This window comes from Sinocyclocheilus grahami, unplaced genomic scaffold (genome assembly GCF_001515645.1).
Source record: "Sinocyclocheilus grahami isolate Dianchi unplaced genomic scaffold, SAMN03320097.WGS_v1.1 scaffold1088.1, whole genome shotgun sequence".
NCBI lineage: Eukaryota > Metazoa > Chordata > Actinopteri > Cypriniformes > Cyprinidae > Sinocyclocheilus > Sinocyclocheilus grahami.
This window is the reverse complement of record NW_015506267.1, coordinates 500,242-517,373: the sequence shown is the minus strand read 5'-3', so window position 1 is coordinate 517,373 and position 17,132 is coordinate 500,242. Positions and strand designations below refer to the sequence as shown.

At 37.3% G+C, this 17,132-nt stretch overlaps 1 protein-coding gene across 1 annotated transcript in view; it reads right to left on the bottom strand.

The window, feature by feature from the left end:
• Positions 1 to 17,132, bottom strand: part of LOC107566618 (oxysterol-binding protein-related protein 10-like) — a 36,731-nt gene that overhangs the window by 733 nt on the left and 18,866 nt on the right. The window contains exons 4-15 of the mRNA XM_016252108.1: positions 14,585 to 14,653; positions 11,146 to 11,337; positions 7,222 to 7,511; positions 6,843 to 7,083; positions 6,238 to 6,244; positions 5,908 to 5,991; positions 3,864 to 3,994; positions 3,356 to 3,499; positions 2,986 to 3,275; positions 2,463 to 2,659; positions 1,043 to 1,229; positions 785 to 967 (exon numbers count right to left, since the gene is read on the bottom strand). Coding sequence (XP_016107594.1) covers positions 785 to 967; positions 1,043 to 1,229; positions 2,463 to 2,659; positions 2,986 to 3,275; positions 3,356 to 3,499; positions 3,864 to 3,994; positions 5,908 to 5,991; positions 6,238 to 6,244; positions 6,843 to 7,083; positions 7,222 to 7,511; positions 11,146 to 11,337; positions 14,585 to 14,653 — 2,015 coding nt within the window. The remainder of the gene's footprint in view (positions 1 to 784; positions 968 to 1,042; positions 1,230 to 2,462; positions 2,660 to 2,985; positions 3,276 to 3,355; positions 3,500 to 3,863; positions 3,995 to 5,907; positions 5,992 to 6,237; positions 6,245 to 6,842; positions 7,084 to 7,221; positions 7,512 to 11,145; positions 11,338 to 14,584; positions 14,654 to 17,132) is intronic.

The window sequence follows — 17,132 nt, the reverse complement described above, 5'->3', positions numbered from 1 at the left end:
GTGTATATATATATATATATATATATACACGCATAATATAATACTTTGATTCAGCAAGGATGCATTAAATTGATCAAAAGTGACAGTAAAAACATTTATGTTTATTTATTTCTATTTCAAATAAATGCTGACTTTTGTACTTTCTATTCCTCAAAGAATCCTGCAAAAATAAAACTGCATTATGATTTCCAGAAAAAATATGAAGCAGCAAAACTGTTTTTTTCTGAAAATATTTAGAAATGTTTCTCCAGCAGCAAATCAGCATATCAGAATGATTTCTGAAGGATCATGTGACACTGAAGACTGGAGTAATGATGCTGAAAATTCAGCTTTACATCTCAGGAATAAATTACACACACATATATACAGTATATATAAACATATCAAAAACATAAAACAATTATTATTCCTAACATTGAGTAGCAGTGTGTGCATGTATGTATGTATGTATGTATGTATGTATGTATGTATGTATGTATATATATATATATATATATATATTATAAAATGAAAATATTTAGAAATGTTTCTCCAGCAGCAAATCAGCATATCAGAATGATTTCTGAAGGATCATGTGACACTGAAGACTGGAGTAATGATGCTGAAAATTCAGCTTTACATCTCAGGAATAAATTACACACACATATATACAGTATATATAAACATATCAAAAACATAAAACAATTATTATTCCTAACATTGAGTAGCAGTGTGTGCATGTATGTATGTATGTATGTATGTATGTATGTATATATATATATATATATATTATAAAATGTTTTACCTGGACTCGCTCTGGCCCTGTTTCTCCACAGGGCGAATCATCTTCCTGATGACGGGCAGTTTGTTGGTGTCGATGACTTTGGTCTCTCCGCCGCTGTAGATGAACTCAAGCGTCCCGTTCCACTCGCCCTGAGCTTTACACACCACCATCCCGCTGGAGTTCTGCTTCACCTCTGCGCTGACCCTGAACACACACATTTATCATCATCATCACCACTCTCAATTACGTCTCATTTAAGTATCAGTGTTGCTGACTGACCTGTGAACTTTGCCCCCATACAAGGGTTTGGTGTGGAATGTAACGTTGGCCGAGTATCCGGTCTTGGCGCAGCTGATGGTGACCTTACCTCCGAGCTCCACCCACGGCACGGTGAGGATGGATCGAGCGTATGCACTCGGGAATGTAAACACATACTCCTCCCCGTGATCACGCAGGTACAACACACCTGAAGAGCACAGAGCAAAATCCTAAAGTAAGACTGAACACATCAAGCAGCTATACACACACACACACACATATATATAAATATATATAGTAAGATCATAACTCCATGAATTATAATGCTTATTAAGTGGAACAATAAAACAACAGAAAGAACTCTCCTACCCTATTTCTGAGTGGCTCATCTTACCCTCACTGTAACTTTTCACTTCAAAAAATAAAAACATTGTTACAGTACAGAGAGAACGTTTACCATTAAACATAAAACAAATTCACAGATCACTATTATTTCTTTTTAAGAAATTAGATCACTTAACCTCAAAACTGTTCAGATGTTGATGTACATATGAAAAGTCAAGATTAATATAACATTTCAATACTCAATAAAACAGTTGTTAACAAAATAATAATAATATAAGTGTGTTGAGATTTAGTAACATGGTCAAGAGGAAAAATAAGTGGTGTTACTCTATGTACTGTGATGTTTTTAACAGATAATATAATGCTAGCATCATGATTTACAGATAACTTAATCTTAATAAATAGTAAACTACATTCTTGTATTTAGTATGTACACTGTAAAAAACAAAGATTATTAGAGTATGTTTTAAAAGAAAATAGTATTTCAGTCTTTCATCTTCACAATTGCACATTTAATGCACTTGCCGTTTCTTTGTCATTAAAGGAATAGTTCACCCCAAAATCAATAAAATAATCCACAAGTAGTAAAATATAAGTCCATAATACATAATTACACTTCCTCCAGTGATAAAGTTTCTGACATCAAAATCCACCCACATATTTGTTTAGAACTGTTTTGGACTGTTTTCATTTGTAAATGGTGCCTAATATGTGCATATTTCTCTCCTGATTCAGAAGAGATGATTTTTTAAACATCTTAATGATGGATTTGTTTCTTACAAACACTCAGCTTTTCACTTCACAAGACAGTGATTGCTGGACTGGAGTGGTGTGGATAACTTGTGGATTATTGTGATGTTTTTATCAGCTGTTTGGACTCTCATTCTGACGGCACCCATTCACTGCAGTGATGTAATGCTACATTTCTCCAAATCTGTTCTGATGAAGAAACAAACTCGCCTACATCTTGGATGGCCTGAGGATGAGTACATTTTTAGCAAATTGTCATTTTTGCGTGAACTATTCCTTACTAGTAATTTCAGAGTGAAAATTTTCACCAAATTTTTTCAGTGTAGATGAAGAGAACGCCACCCACCTTCGCCCACCATAGAGACGCCCACTGACATGCCCATGAACTTGCTCTTGGTCCAGATGTGTGTGTTGACGCACATGCCTCTCTCCGCACACTCGCAGTAAAACCCCGACACCGGAGGATGATGGGAAACCTGCTCCGCCACAAAACGCACCCTGTAAGAGTCTGACTCCTGATTGGTCCTGGGGCTCGTCTCAGTCCTCAGAGGGCGGACGGGATCTCGTGGAACCTCCCACGAGCAGTGGAAGGTCTCTCCCAGCACCGGGTTGTAGGGCTTCTTGGCGACGGCGCCCTTACGTCCTTCATGGAAGGCGGTCATGTAATACTCGACAAAACGCACCATACGCTCCTCCGGGTTGCTTCCGGCGGAGATGGACAGGAACAGGTCTGGGTGCGCCATGAAGTTAGCGTACATCTCCAGTAGTGAATGCACATGCCTCTCTCCGCACACTCGCAGTAAAACCCCGACACCGGAGGATGATGGGAAACCTGCTCCGCCACAAAACGCACCCTGTAAGAGTCTGACTCCTGATTGGTCCTGGGGCTCGTCTCAGTCCTCAGAGGGCGGACGGGATCTCGTGGAACCTCCCACGAGCAGTGGAAGGACTCTCCTAGCACCGGGTTGTAGGGCTTCTTGGCGACGGCGCCCTTACGTCCTTCATGGAAGGCGGTCATGTAATACTCGACAAAACGCACCATACGCTCCTCCGGGGTGCTTCCGGCGGAGATGGACAGGAACAGGTCTGGGTGCGCCATGAAGTTAGCGTACATCTCCAGTAGTGAACGCTTCTCCAGGATGAAGGTGGGAAGAACAACCTGCACACAGAGAGATACTGTAATGTCAAATGAAACACTAATATTACCTGATATTAATGTGGTGGTGTTGTGATTCGTACGCGTGTGAGATCCATGCCCAGTTTGAGCTGAGACAGCAGATGCAGAATGACACTCCTCTGGTCATCCAACACACACAGATCATCTTCAGTGTTATCATCTGAATCCATCACCTCCTCTTCAGGAGAAATCACCTCCGTCCCATCCTGCAGCAAACACACAAATCATATACACGGTCTTAATTTAAGCTTTAATAAAAAAAAAAATAATAATAATAATAATTGAAAAAATATTTAATTATTTGAATTATATTTTCTTTATACTTAAAAAAAAAAATCAATTTTCATCAAAATTCAGCTGCGCATCACAATAAACTACATTTAAAATAGAAAATTGTAATAATATTTAACAATAATACTGTTTTTACTGTACTTTTGGTCAAATAAATGCAGCTTCAGTGGACATAAGAGACTTCTTTCAAAAACATTACAAAATCTTACCGACCCCAAACTTTTGAACGGTAATATAATGCATAATCTTGCTCCAGTCTCAGACAGTAAGTGGTTCTACCTCAGGGTTCTGCAGCAGGATTGTTTTCCTGAGGGTGGGCGAGGGCTCAGTGGAGCTCAGGGTAGTAGCACCGCCGCTCCTCAGACGTTCTCCTGAGGGCGACTTTGGGACGGTCCACGTGGGAACATTATCTGCAGGAATGAAGAACACACGACCAGCGGTCAGCAGTTACACATCACGCCGAAACTCAAAACCAAATCAATTAGTGAACTTCAGTCCATCACGCTGATGACACTGCTGAAAAGACCAGCCTAAGATGGCTTAGCCTACATAGTTTAGCTGGTTGACAAAAGCCCATCAAACTATAACTGCCTGACCAGTGGAAACCAGCTAAAAAGGGCAAACCACCTTAGCAGTTTTTTTTCTCCGCGGGAATGATTCACAACTTTTAACACAAACACCATATGCTGCTTTGACCACCACATGAAAAACATCGCACATATCACAGAATGGCAGTTTTAACACTGTATTATGTATTTTTTATAAAAATAATCAGTTAATTGTATATGTATTCAAAACTTCAGAGGCCCCTGGCCCTGCAGCAGTTCAGTGTGTTGTGAAAAGATGTGAAAGGGTTTAAGCTCTTGTGCTGATGCAAAAACATCTCAAATTCTCATGATCTCACGATCAAAGTATTATCAGGGCAGGATGAACTTGGCATCTGCTCTCATATTTCTGAGATCTCGGGTTTTCTTTACATTCAGCCATATACAATTTCTGACTGAACTAAAATGTAAATACACTGTCTTTGAGACATTGTGGCCCATTAAGCTGTAGATTATTAGCACTTTAATAAAAGAGATAGATAGATAGAGCATCAGAAATTGAACCCGATATTAATTTATGGAGATATTATTTTATTAATGCATGAGATGCATGCTTCAGAAATCATCTAGCTCAGAAAACTGAAATAAACAACCACGGCTGGAATATAATTCTTATCATTTACATAAACGATCATGTCAGACTCAGAGCTGAAATCACTTTTGATGACTATATACAGACTGTTTACTTGAACTCTAACCCATATGACTAATATCAGAAACACTCTAGAGAGATTTACTAACGCTTTCCTTTGAGTCTCCTTACTGCTTAACCCAAGAAAAGAAGAAAAATCACCAATGAGATCTCAATTGTTTTCTCCTAGTCAGCAGTCAGATTTCACGGAGAGTAAATGTGGTGTCTTAAAAACCAGCATATGCTGGTTAGGTATGTTTTGAAGCATGGCTGCTGGTTTGAGCTGGTTTAAGCTGGTCATGAGCTGGTCCTAAGCTCTCCTGCTCAGGACCAGCTCAAACCATCAGCCATGCTTCAAAACATACCTAACCAGCATATGCTGTATTTTCAACAGGGTTTCAGCCGAATGTTTGACACTTAAACTCCAATAATCCTCCGAGCTCTGAATAAGCAACCTCTGAGCAATAAAAAACCAGCTGGAAAAAAAAATCACTCTGAAAGTTATTCCAATGATGTCGTTCCTCTCTGTTGTTATCATAGTTTGACTCTGCTATTCTTGTTATTTATTATTTTGGATGATTTTAAAAACGATATCTTCATCGTTACTGTTATAGTTAGTGTGTGAACAGGCCTTCAGGTTCTTAAGACTGTAAATCGCATGAATAAATGTTAAAATATAATACATTAAAAAATATATTAAAATACAAAACAGCTATTTTAAATTGTAATAATAGTCCACATTTTTACAGTTTTTTTTTTTTACTGTATTTATAAATGCAGCCTTGGTGAACCTAAAAGATTTAAACACTGAAAACTGAGGTTTTCAGCTAGAAATAGCCTAATTAAAATGTCAGAAAATTAAAAGACTGTGATTCTCCTCCAAAACACTACATCAAAACTACATCTGACAGCAACAAGCATCACTTCAGATTAATTCATTCATTTTGGAATAAGCTGGAAAAAAGATCCTCACACAGGCCATGCAGAGAAATATCCATGCACAGACCAGAACACGTGAAATGTCTGGCTGATCATTGTGATGAAGCGCAAACGGATCATGCAAACAAGACACACAAGGTGTATTTACCTGATTGGCGTTTCCCTCCTGTTTGGATCTGCAGGCCCCGCCCCCTCAATATATATATATATATATAACTAGTCCACAATAGTCCTCAGTCAGAGATCAATGGTGTCATCTGAACTCATTCCTTTAATTAATTTCTGTAACATCAGAAACATTCTACGCGATCAGTTTGGATTCAGACCATTCAGTACACCAATACCGTTTCATTTCCACCTCAGTTTGAACTCACCTGAAGCATTCAGGGCGAGAGAGGAACAAGTTTTCAAAACCATGTTTTACAAAACTGAAGAAAAATAGCATTCCGCTGTTCTCTCCAAACACAAGGAACAGAACCTGAGATCTGAAGATTAACATTCAAAAATGAAAATACAATACTCAGATCAGGTACAGAGTCATTCAGCTCTCAAGTGTTTCTTCTCGGAGAAAGAAAGACAGCGAAGGTGTCCACTGATATCAAGGAGTTCCCGTTTTGTTCTTTTAGTTGTTTTTGGCCGAGTGAATCAACATAAAAAATTAATAAAAATTAAAAACATAAAACAAAATCAAATCTAAAATCATGGCGATTGATTTTGACGCCCTGAGTGAAGCACCTGAGTCCATGTCAGGGTCGTTCTGAAATGTTTAATGGGATCCACTGGGTCGTTTTGAGTTTTCAGGCACCAGTGTGTGAGTGTGTGTTTCTTTGGCATGTGGTTAGTCCAGCATTGAAATGCAACAGGAATCAGATTCGAAACACTCACATGAATCATGCATTATGGGACGGTGGTGTCATCCCTGAACGTGTTACACACTCAAGCACGAATACAAATGATATAATCAGGCACAGAACTGAATGAACAAACAATTCAAATCAAGAACCAAAATACAGATGAACTCACACAAACACTGAACATGCAGCATGAACAATCAACAGCCCTTCAACAACATTTATTACAAACGTTTAGCTGCATGGGGTCCGTTAGATACGGACAGGGGCCGCAGTCGACCTCGCCCTGATCTTTGGCCGGCTCCGGGTCTGGAGGAGCCATGGGCGTCTGTAGGGTGTCCGTATTGGACTCACCAGAGGGCAGCCCGTGGTTGTGTCCGGCGCTCTGCTGTAATATATTCAGGCACTCGCCAAGGCAGCTCAGGGTAGCGGCAGAGGTGGCTTTCAGCAGTAGTATATAATCAGGCACAGAACTGAATGAACAAACAATTCAAATCAAGAACCAAAATACAGATGAACTCACACAAACACTGAACATGCAGCATGAACAATGAACAGCCCTTCAACAACATTTATTACAAACGTTTAGCTGCATGGGGTCCGTTAGATACGGACAGGGGCCACAGTCGACCTCGCCCTGATCTTTGGCCGGCTCCGGGTCTGGAGGAGCCATGGGCGTCTGTAGGGTGTCCGTATTGGACTCACCGGAGGGCGGCCCGTGGTTGTGTCCGGCGCTCTGCTGTAATATATTCAGGCACTCGCCAAGGCAGCTCAGGGTAGCGGCAGAGGTGGCTTTCAGCAGTAGCAGGTCCTGATCCAAACAGGACAGGGATCCTCGCATCGGCAGAGACTCGATGGACTGGACCAGACTCTTCTGCTGCCCCTCGACCTGAATCATAACCTGAAGAAATGAGGAAGGAGCTTTACTGCGGTTGACCATCAGGTGGCGTCATTCAGTTTCACTACTAACTGGAACACAACCCTTGGGATTAAACTGGGATAGCATCAGAAAACTCTCAAGTCTGTTTTTACAATAATACACTGATTCTGATGCAAGATTTCTTTTTTTTTAATTATAAAGAAATTAATAGATTTATTAATGAAGGATGCATACAATTGATCAAAAGTGACATGACGTGACGTGACATGTGGCCAAGTATGGTGACCCATACTCGGAATTAGTGCTCTGCATTTATCCCATCCAAAGTGCACACACACACACAGCAGTGAACACACACACACCTTGAACACACACCCGGAGCAGTGGGCAGCCATTTATGCTGCGGCGCCCGGGGAGCAGTTGAGGGTTCGGTGCCTTGCTCAAGGGCACCTCAGTCGTGGTATTGAAGGTGGGAGAGAGAGCGCTGTAGCTGCCCCTCGACCTGAATCATAACCTGAAGAAATGAGGAAGGAGCTTTACTGCGGTTGACCATCAGGTGGCGTCATTCAGTTTCACTACTAACTGGAACACAACCCTTGGGATTAAACTGGGATATCATCAGAATCCCGGGGAGCAGTTGGGGGTTCGGTGCCTTGATCAAGGGCACCTCAGTCGTGGTATTGAAGGTGGGAGAGAGAGCGCTGTACATTCACTCCCCCCACCTACAATCCCTGCCGGTACGAGACTCGAACCCACAACCTTTGGGTTACGACGAGTCCTCCTCTCAGTGACTTCCCCACTTCCCTACGACCTTTATGATGTTACAAAAGATATTTCAAAGAAATGCTGTCCTTTTGAGCTTCCTATTCATCAAAGACCCCTGAAAATTTAAATGTATCATGGTTTCCACAAAAATATGAATCAGCACAGCTGTTTTCAACATTGCTAATAATCAGAAATGTTTCTTGAGCAGCAAATCAGCATATTAGAATAATTTCTGAAGGATCGTGTGACACTGAAGACTGGCGTAATGATGCTGAAAATTCAGCTTTGCATCACAGGAGTAAGTTACACTTTCCAATATATTGAAACAGGGGGAAAAAAGTTAATTTAAATTGTAATAATATTTCAGTTTGACTGTTTTTACTGTATTTATAATTAAATAAATGCAGGCTTGGTGAGCAGAAAAGACTTCTTTATTATTGTAAAAAAAAAATTAAACTTGTTTAGCATCTTCATAATCTTTCATCAAAACTATCTCCACCTCTGAAATGACTTGACTTTATTGCTGATGTGATAATCGAGGGCCTGAAATCAAAGCGCTATAGGTTCAGTTGTAGTTGATGTAGATGATCACATGAGCTGTGATAGATGAGGTAATAATGTTTCAGCTGACGCAGGGCTTATTTAATTCTCTAAATGATGTTCTGGCACAGAAATAAAACCCAGCACAGCTCAAAATGACAGTTTACATGAGGAGAAACATGCAGTGAACAGGAGGTGTTACTTAAATTACATATTTGTATTTATTTTGCAGATGATTTTATCCAAAGTGACTTTCACTATATTGAAGGTAGGGCTGAAATGATTAGTCGACATTATCGATAATGTAGACAATAAAAGTACGTTTTTAAAAATTACAAATAAATTGCTGCTGTGGGTGATGACTCCGATATACTCACGGCGAAGCTCGTTTCCATTCTTCACTTAGAGGTAAAAATAAGTTTGATACAGTATAAGCAAGCAGCGCTTTACTGTTAGCAAACATCCAGAATATGGAAATATGAGCTGCATGCTTTCCTCTCAATAACAAAATAAACGCACAGCAAAAATGACAGCGGTGAGAAAACAGCAGTTAAGAAAGCATCTGATCACAGCGATGTGGATATTTGCTCCAGCTCTGCAATTCCTCACGTCTATTTATATAGCGCTTTATAGAATAGATCACTTTAAAGCAAGCAGATTTACAGTATTAAACATGGTCAGTGTCACTTTCCATATTATGTCATGATTTATCTCTCTGGTGATAGTTTGGTTTGCACAGATTAAAGCTTGATCTAGCACTGTTTGATTAATTATACAGTGGGGGAAAAAAGTATTTAGTCAGCCACCAATTGTGCAAGTTCTCCCACTTAAAAAGATGAGAGAGGCCTGTAATTTTCATCATAGGTATACCTCAACTATGAGAGACAAAATGAGAAAAAAAAATCCAGAAAAACACCATGGAGAAATTTTAAAGAAATTATTTGCAAATTATGGTGGAAAATAAGATTTATGGATGATGCGAAAGAACATTTAATTTCCCAGAATGCCATTTGATTTTGTTACTTATTATTTATTATTAAGCTAAATCTGATTTAATTGTTTTGATTGTTTTATAAACTATTGAATCAGTTCAGAAATAAACAAATTTCTGCATTTCAGGGAATAAAAAGGCACTTTAGTTGAAATAAAAAGCTAATTCAGATATTTATGTTTTGTCTCACTATTGGACTAATTAAATTCTTATGCTGTGTTGAATTTCAATTCAGTCATTTCCTCTTCCAAAGTCCAATTCAATCTCCTGTGGAATGTGTGGAATTCACTTCACAATCATGGACATTAATTGAAAGAAGTAATTGAATTGCATTTAAAATTTCCATCCATTTGGATGGAACACCATTTTAACAACACTTTTATTTTAACATAAATTAATAAACTCAATATGATGCATATATTTTTAGTCATACATAAGTAAAACGGGTCAGATTTCTGCACTCAGAAAAAAAACCATGCCATAGTTTATTATTACCTATTTGATTTGATTTAAATAATCATATTTTCAAAATGAATTTATTCCAGTTGTTTAGAATCAGCATAAATCTGTTCATTGTGAAAACAATTACATTTGTGACCCTGGAGCACAAAAGCAGTGTTAAGTCGCTGGGATATATTTGTAGCAATAGCCAAAAATACATTGTATGGGTCAAATTTATAGATTTTTTTTATGCCAAAAATCATTAGGCTATTAAATAAAGATCATGTTTCAAGAAGATATTTTGTAAATATCCTACCATAAATATATTAAAACTTAATTTTTGATTAGTAATATGCATTGCTAAGAACTTCATTTGGACAACTTTAAAGATGATTTTCTCAATATTTAGATTTTTTTTGCACCCTCAGATTCCAGATTTTCAAATAGTTTTATCTCGGATATGCCAAATATTGTCCTATCCTAATAAACCATACATCAATGGAAAGCTTATTTAATCAGCTTTCAGAAGATGTGTAAATCTCAACTTCGAAAATTTGACCCTTATGACTGGTTTTGTGGCTCAGGGTCACATTTAGTCAGTTAAAAGTATGAATATGGTTCAAAAATGGCTGGCTGTGGAACCAGCAGTATTCAATTAGTGAAAATATATGAGATTAAAACAAATTAGAAAATGTAGGACTGACAAATATGCATCAGATTAAGTTTATTAGTTTATGTTAAAACTGTATAATCTTAATGGATGGACATTTTATTTGCAATTCAAATACACAAATCTTACATTTAGGCCTAAATATATTTTGAGTATTCTTTAATTCTGAATTAGATCAGACAGGAGCTTAAGTGAGGAGCATCATATAAATATAAATGTCGGTCCAGTGTTTGAGGTGTGTGTCTGACCTCTTTGACCTCCAGGATGCGCTCTGGGTACTGGCTGTTGGCACGGCGGGCGGCTGCAGGCGACTTGTGGTGCGTGATGGTAACGATGTTGCTCGGAGGCCCGTGGAGAGGCAGATGTCTCTGAGATACAGGAGAGGAAGACGGAGGGAGGTGAGGAAGCAGAGAGAAACTTCGCGTCCGGCCCGATGAACCCTGAGACACACAGAGAGAGACGGTAAAAAACCTTTTCCCATTCACAGACACATAATACAGTCTAACAAGCAGTGAATGCAGAATTACAGCCTTATATTTTATATAAACATAGGGGAGAGCGGGGCACAAAGTAACACTTTTTGACTTTCTCAGTTTTTGTAAATCCACATGGGGTTCAGAATATAATTTTTTTAATCCACAGTAATTTTACACTTGTCTAGTACAAATGTCGCTTTGTTTCATGATTACAGTGTATACATTTTTCTTTACCCTCAAAAAATGGAAGTGAAATGTGACAACATGCCCCGTAGGTGGGGTACATTATAACATCTGAGGGGCACGTTGTAACATGACCATATGATATGACAGCTTAAAATGTTATCTGATCGAATGAAAAAAATATACACGACAAACTAAAACATTTTGTTAATAAAATAAAATAAAAAATTTTCAAATAAAATAATGGCGTTTTTTAAGAATTAAAAATAATCAGATTTTGGAGTTTGACAATGAACACATTGCAACCATGCTTTAAGAGTTTCTTGAAATAAAATAAACGTTAACTGAAATCAAATAAAACATATAAAAAACGTATTTTACTTCAACTAGTTGCCAAGGCAACATTTCTTCATTTTCAAATGACTAAAAATAAAACTGAAAAAAAAACTCTATTGAAAAAATAAATAAAAATGAGAAAAACGCTCAAATTTACTAATACTTTAAATGAAATAAAATGAAAACAGAAAATATAAAAAAATAAAAAACTATTAATAAAATTATAATAGTATATAATCTCAATGACACTAAATTAACACTGAATTAAACAATGTTTTAATGCTGCTAATGCATGTAAGCATAATAACTTAATAATTGTTATAACTTTGTGGTTTCTAAAGTTGGATCTGAACATTTTCAGCTGATTAAAACAGGATTTGATCACACATGCACAGAAATCAGCAGAGCTCCTGTTATCACTAAATGATGGGTTAAAAACTCTTTTTATGGGTGACTTATAAATCAAACCTAGATGTGATGTTTAACAAAAGTCGTTTGGCGTGTTTGTGTGGTGAAGATCAATGATCAATGAAGATCAATAAGTGAAATATAACCCACGAGAGATTCATAGAAATATGAAGAAGAGAACTGCATCTTTAAAATAAGATTATATTAATGCATGTCTATTCCTGTGTGTTTTGATGCAGTTTGAGGATAATCTTCACAAGCACACATGCACCTTTTATTGAGTTTACTCTGACTTCAATCTGTTAATTAGAATAAAATGATGCAATTAATCACGGTTAAATATTTAAATGATTAACAGCCTTGAATATAACATTTTATGAGCCTTTAAATAAAGTGAATCACAGAGCAGAAGTAGGTGAGATGTTTACACAGACAGGTCTCTCTCTCTCTCTCTCTCTCTGTGTAACACTATAGCGCTCTATCTCCCAGGTGAACACAGATGTGTGTGTGTGTGTGTGTGTGTGTGTGTGTGTGGGCCGAACACAATCTGACAGTGAATGTGGGCACATAGCAGCCGAAGTCAAATGCCATCCCACAGGCCTGAAATAATTAAAAAAAATAAAATATTCATTTTATTTACTGCAGTGTGTGGTGCAATTATTAGGCATGTTATCAGTGATCTTAATTCTTATCAGTTAATGTATTTAACAATGCACTAAATTATATTGCAGGAAAACTGGTCAGGAATTGTTTTGTCGTTGCATCATGACTCCATGAATCAAAATTTCCCATAAATACTGTTTGGTTAGATCAATCATTTTATGAAATGTATTCATTTATTTTATTTATATTTAATAAATAAATAAACACAGCAAATAAATCTCTCATTTTTCATAAAAGGTACTTCCGATCTTTTTTCAGTGCTTTAGGCTGTGAGCTAGTAATTCTAAACAACTACAATGCAAAAAATATCTTCTTAATGAGTATTTTTGTCTTATTTAACATCTCAAAATCCTTGAAATAAGTAACAAACTGTGCAGGAAGACAAAACACACTCATATTTAAGATACAGTCTATGTGTGGGTGTGTGTGTGTGGGCCGAACACAATCTGACAGTGAATGTGGGCACATAGCAGCCGAAGTCAAATGCCATCCCACAGGCCTGAAATAATTTAAAAAAATAAAATATTCATTTTATTTACTGCAGTGTGTGGTGCAATTATTAGGCATGTTATCAGTGATCTTAATTCTTATCAGTTAATGTATTTAACAATGCACTAAATTATATTGCAGGAAAACTGGTCAGGAATTGTTTTGTCGTTGCATCATGACTCCATGAATCAAAATTTCCCATAAATACTGTTCGGTTAGATCAATCATTTTATGAAATGTATTCATTTATTTTATTTATATTTAATAAATAAATAAACACAGCAAATAAATATCTCATTTTTCATAAAAGGTACTTCCGATCTTTTTTCAGTGCTTTAGGCTGTGAGCTAGTAATTCTAAACAACTACAATGCAAAAAATATCTTCTTAATGAGTATTTTTGTCTTATTTAACATCTCAAAATCCTTGAAATAAGTAACAAACTGTGCAGGAAGACAAAACACACTCATATTTAAGATACAGTCTATTAAAACACATCGTCATTTCTCATGCAGTGTTGTTTCTCAAGTACATTTATCATGTTTCAAGGACTTTCAAGGATGGTTCAGCTGGAAAAGTAAAAAAAAAGTCATTCGAAGCTTAAACCATTTTTTTTTTTGCAGCGTGCTGGTCACGTATTTAAGATTGTGGGTAAGAGTTTAAGAAGCAGCCATTGAAAAACCCATATTTATTGAGTGTTGATGTGAAATTTGGGGGGGGGGGGGGGAGGGGGTTCGTATCTCTATCCTCATACTTTGGGACTGAGGAGGGAGAATATGGTTATTTAAAGATTCAGAAACAACCTTGTCAGATGAAAAACAAAAGTAGTATGTGTGTGCTAATGCCCTCAGCAGTGACTCTAGAGCCGTCTGGATCAATTAGTGCGGATATCATTTACAGAGGAATCTGAGAGAGAAAGAAAGGCTCAGCGTTTCAACGAAGCATCTGTTCTTCACTGAATGAAGCTCTGTGATCATGTGCTGACGAGCAGTTACTACAGCACAGCATTAACAGACCAGAGACAGAGACAGACCAACCCTGTGTGTACGACAATCACACACACCACGACATTATGAGACAGATAATATAACAAACACACGTAAGACAAGAGAAAGAGAGAGTGTGTGTGTTACCTGTGCGTCCAGTGTGTTCTGAGTTTGGTCGACACACAGATGCTCATCACAATCCTTCGGTTTCCTCATCTGTGAATGACAACAGATCAGATTAGGCCTTAGCAAACCTCCAAAAGGCCCTCAAGATGACTTGAATTGATTTAAAATAAGCATTAAAACAAGCTAAATCAACTATATCAAGATCTTTCTTATTTTAATTCACTTTAACAATGTTTTTTTTTTGTCTACGTGATTTGAAGCCGTTGAAATCAGCAATCAGCAGGTAATTTAGGTCTTAAGTGAAAGCAGACAGCTGAGAAAGAAAACACATGTGTAACAGTATATTGGATCCGGGCAGCTCTTAAAGTGACAGCAGTCTAATATTCCTGCTCTCTGTCATTCCTGTTAATCAAAGAACAAAAACGAGAAGATCTCTCACTGCTCTTGACTAAATCACTTTTGTAAGTTTAATAAGAAGAAACATTTCATTTACACAGTGAAGAATATGCAGTGTTTTTATATATTTGATTACTTTATACAAAGTATGTAGCATTTCTTATTTATTTGTTCTAACTGTAGTTTTTTTTTTGTCTTGTTGCTTGTAATTAGTTTCTTATTCTTATTTAATCAGTGACTGTTTACTTGCCTTCAGTGAGCTTGAGTTTTGTTTGTTGTTTTTTATAAATTTAGGCTAGTATTAATTTTTTTGTGATATTGACACTGGTGACAAGAAATATAACATTTCTATGGTATCAAAATTTTGATATCATAAAGACCTTATTTAAAGCAAAAATAACTATATCGTTATATGAATCGTTACTGTGAAATAAAATTACTCATAACGTGACAAGATTTTGGTCATATCGCCCACCACTAATATCTACGCTGACTACGCTTTACAAAAGCATTATTATGTTAATTAATATGATTAATATGTTCTCATACTACTTGTCAGTCAAATGTGACCAAACACCTTAAGTGTAACATTTGGTAATATGCTTATTATTTATATTACAATTTTTTTATTTTTTTTGCATTTGAATGTACTTTTAGACATTATCAAACACTCAATTTTTTTAAGTTTCTTTTTTTTTTTGGTTACATGTTACATGTGTTATTTTATGATATTCACATAAGCATACAACTTAAATGAATATGAATAAAGGCAAGCAAATACGGAATTTAACCCAGAAAGAAATTTAAAATAATGCTTTAAAAAAAGCACAAGTCAAACAGAGAAACCTCCTTAATTAATATATTCCTTGAATGGGCAGTCTTCATTGAAACTCATTTGACCTCCTACAGTGACAGAAAAATTGCAGAAAGACTAAAAACTTAAAGTGCCCCTATTACGCCATTTTTAAGGTTGCTAATATTGTTTCACAGGTCTCCTAAAACAGGTTTACATGCATGCAAGGTCAAAAACACATTAGTTTTCTCAAAAAACAGATTTAATTTGACCTCATTTCAAAATTTTTCGTAAACGACTCGTGCAAAGCAGTTCAAAGAATCAGTCTCTCTAAACCCCTCCTTTCCATGAGCCCTCACAGCTGTGATTGGTCAGATGGCGCAGTCCTTTGTGATTGGTCCAGAGCCGCAGAGAGATTGGCTCTGGATTGGTCTACCGCGTACAGCACGTGTCGGAAACGAAACACCCATTGCCATGATGGAATGACAGCCCTGGAGACTTGACAATACATAGAAAAGATGGTATCGATTGAACCTTACCAATTCGAGCCAGAGTCTGATGACGAAACGGTAGAACTGGCTGATCGACAAGAGACTGATTCGCATGCACGACTGGAGCAGGACGTTTCTCAGAGGTAAGTGTCAAGTGTTAACAAGTTTGTGGTAATTATAAGATGTGATAAAACAAACTTACTCTCACAGCGTAGGATACAACGTCTTCTCGACATGATAATAACCACACAGAAATGTTACTGTTTGTGGGCGGGCAAGTTGGCGACGTAGAACGTGGGCGGACATTATGCAAATGTGTTACTTTGTGACATAGAGCCGTAACAGAATAAGATTCGAATTCCTGAGGACTCGTCTAGGCGATTGCGAGCCGACTCTTTTTTTTGATAGACAATAAATTAAGCGTTAGCGTTAGTTCTGGCAGGTCATGTGAGTCAAGCTTGCATCAGCTGATTCTCAGCTGATCACATCTACCTATAGGAATATGACACCTATCGTGGCATTCCTATATAAGCTCTATTCAGTATTATTCAGCAGCTTTTCAGCTTGCTCCGGAGCAAATTAAGCATCGCTGCTCGCAAATCAACTGTTGCAGCGTGTTTCAGAACATCTGAAATCCACATCTAAAATAAATGAATGCTGTTTTAATCCATATCCCTGTGTATATTACCTGGCCTGCTAATTGAAAAAAGCATATTTGCAGCAGCATTTACGCATCTGTGTTCATACAGCTGGAGCAACACATAGTAGCATGTAATCGCTCTGAGGACACGCCGATAGTTAAGGCCATGCGAACAAGTTTAAATGAAACAAGCATTCTCATGTATGCGTTTCAACTGGGGTTCGCTGTATTCAGCGGCATAATCTCAAT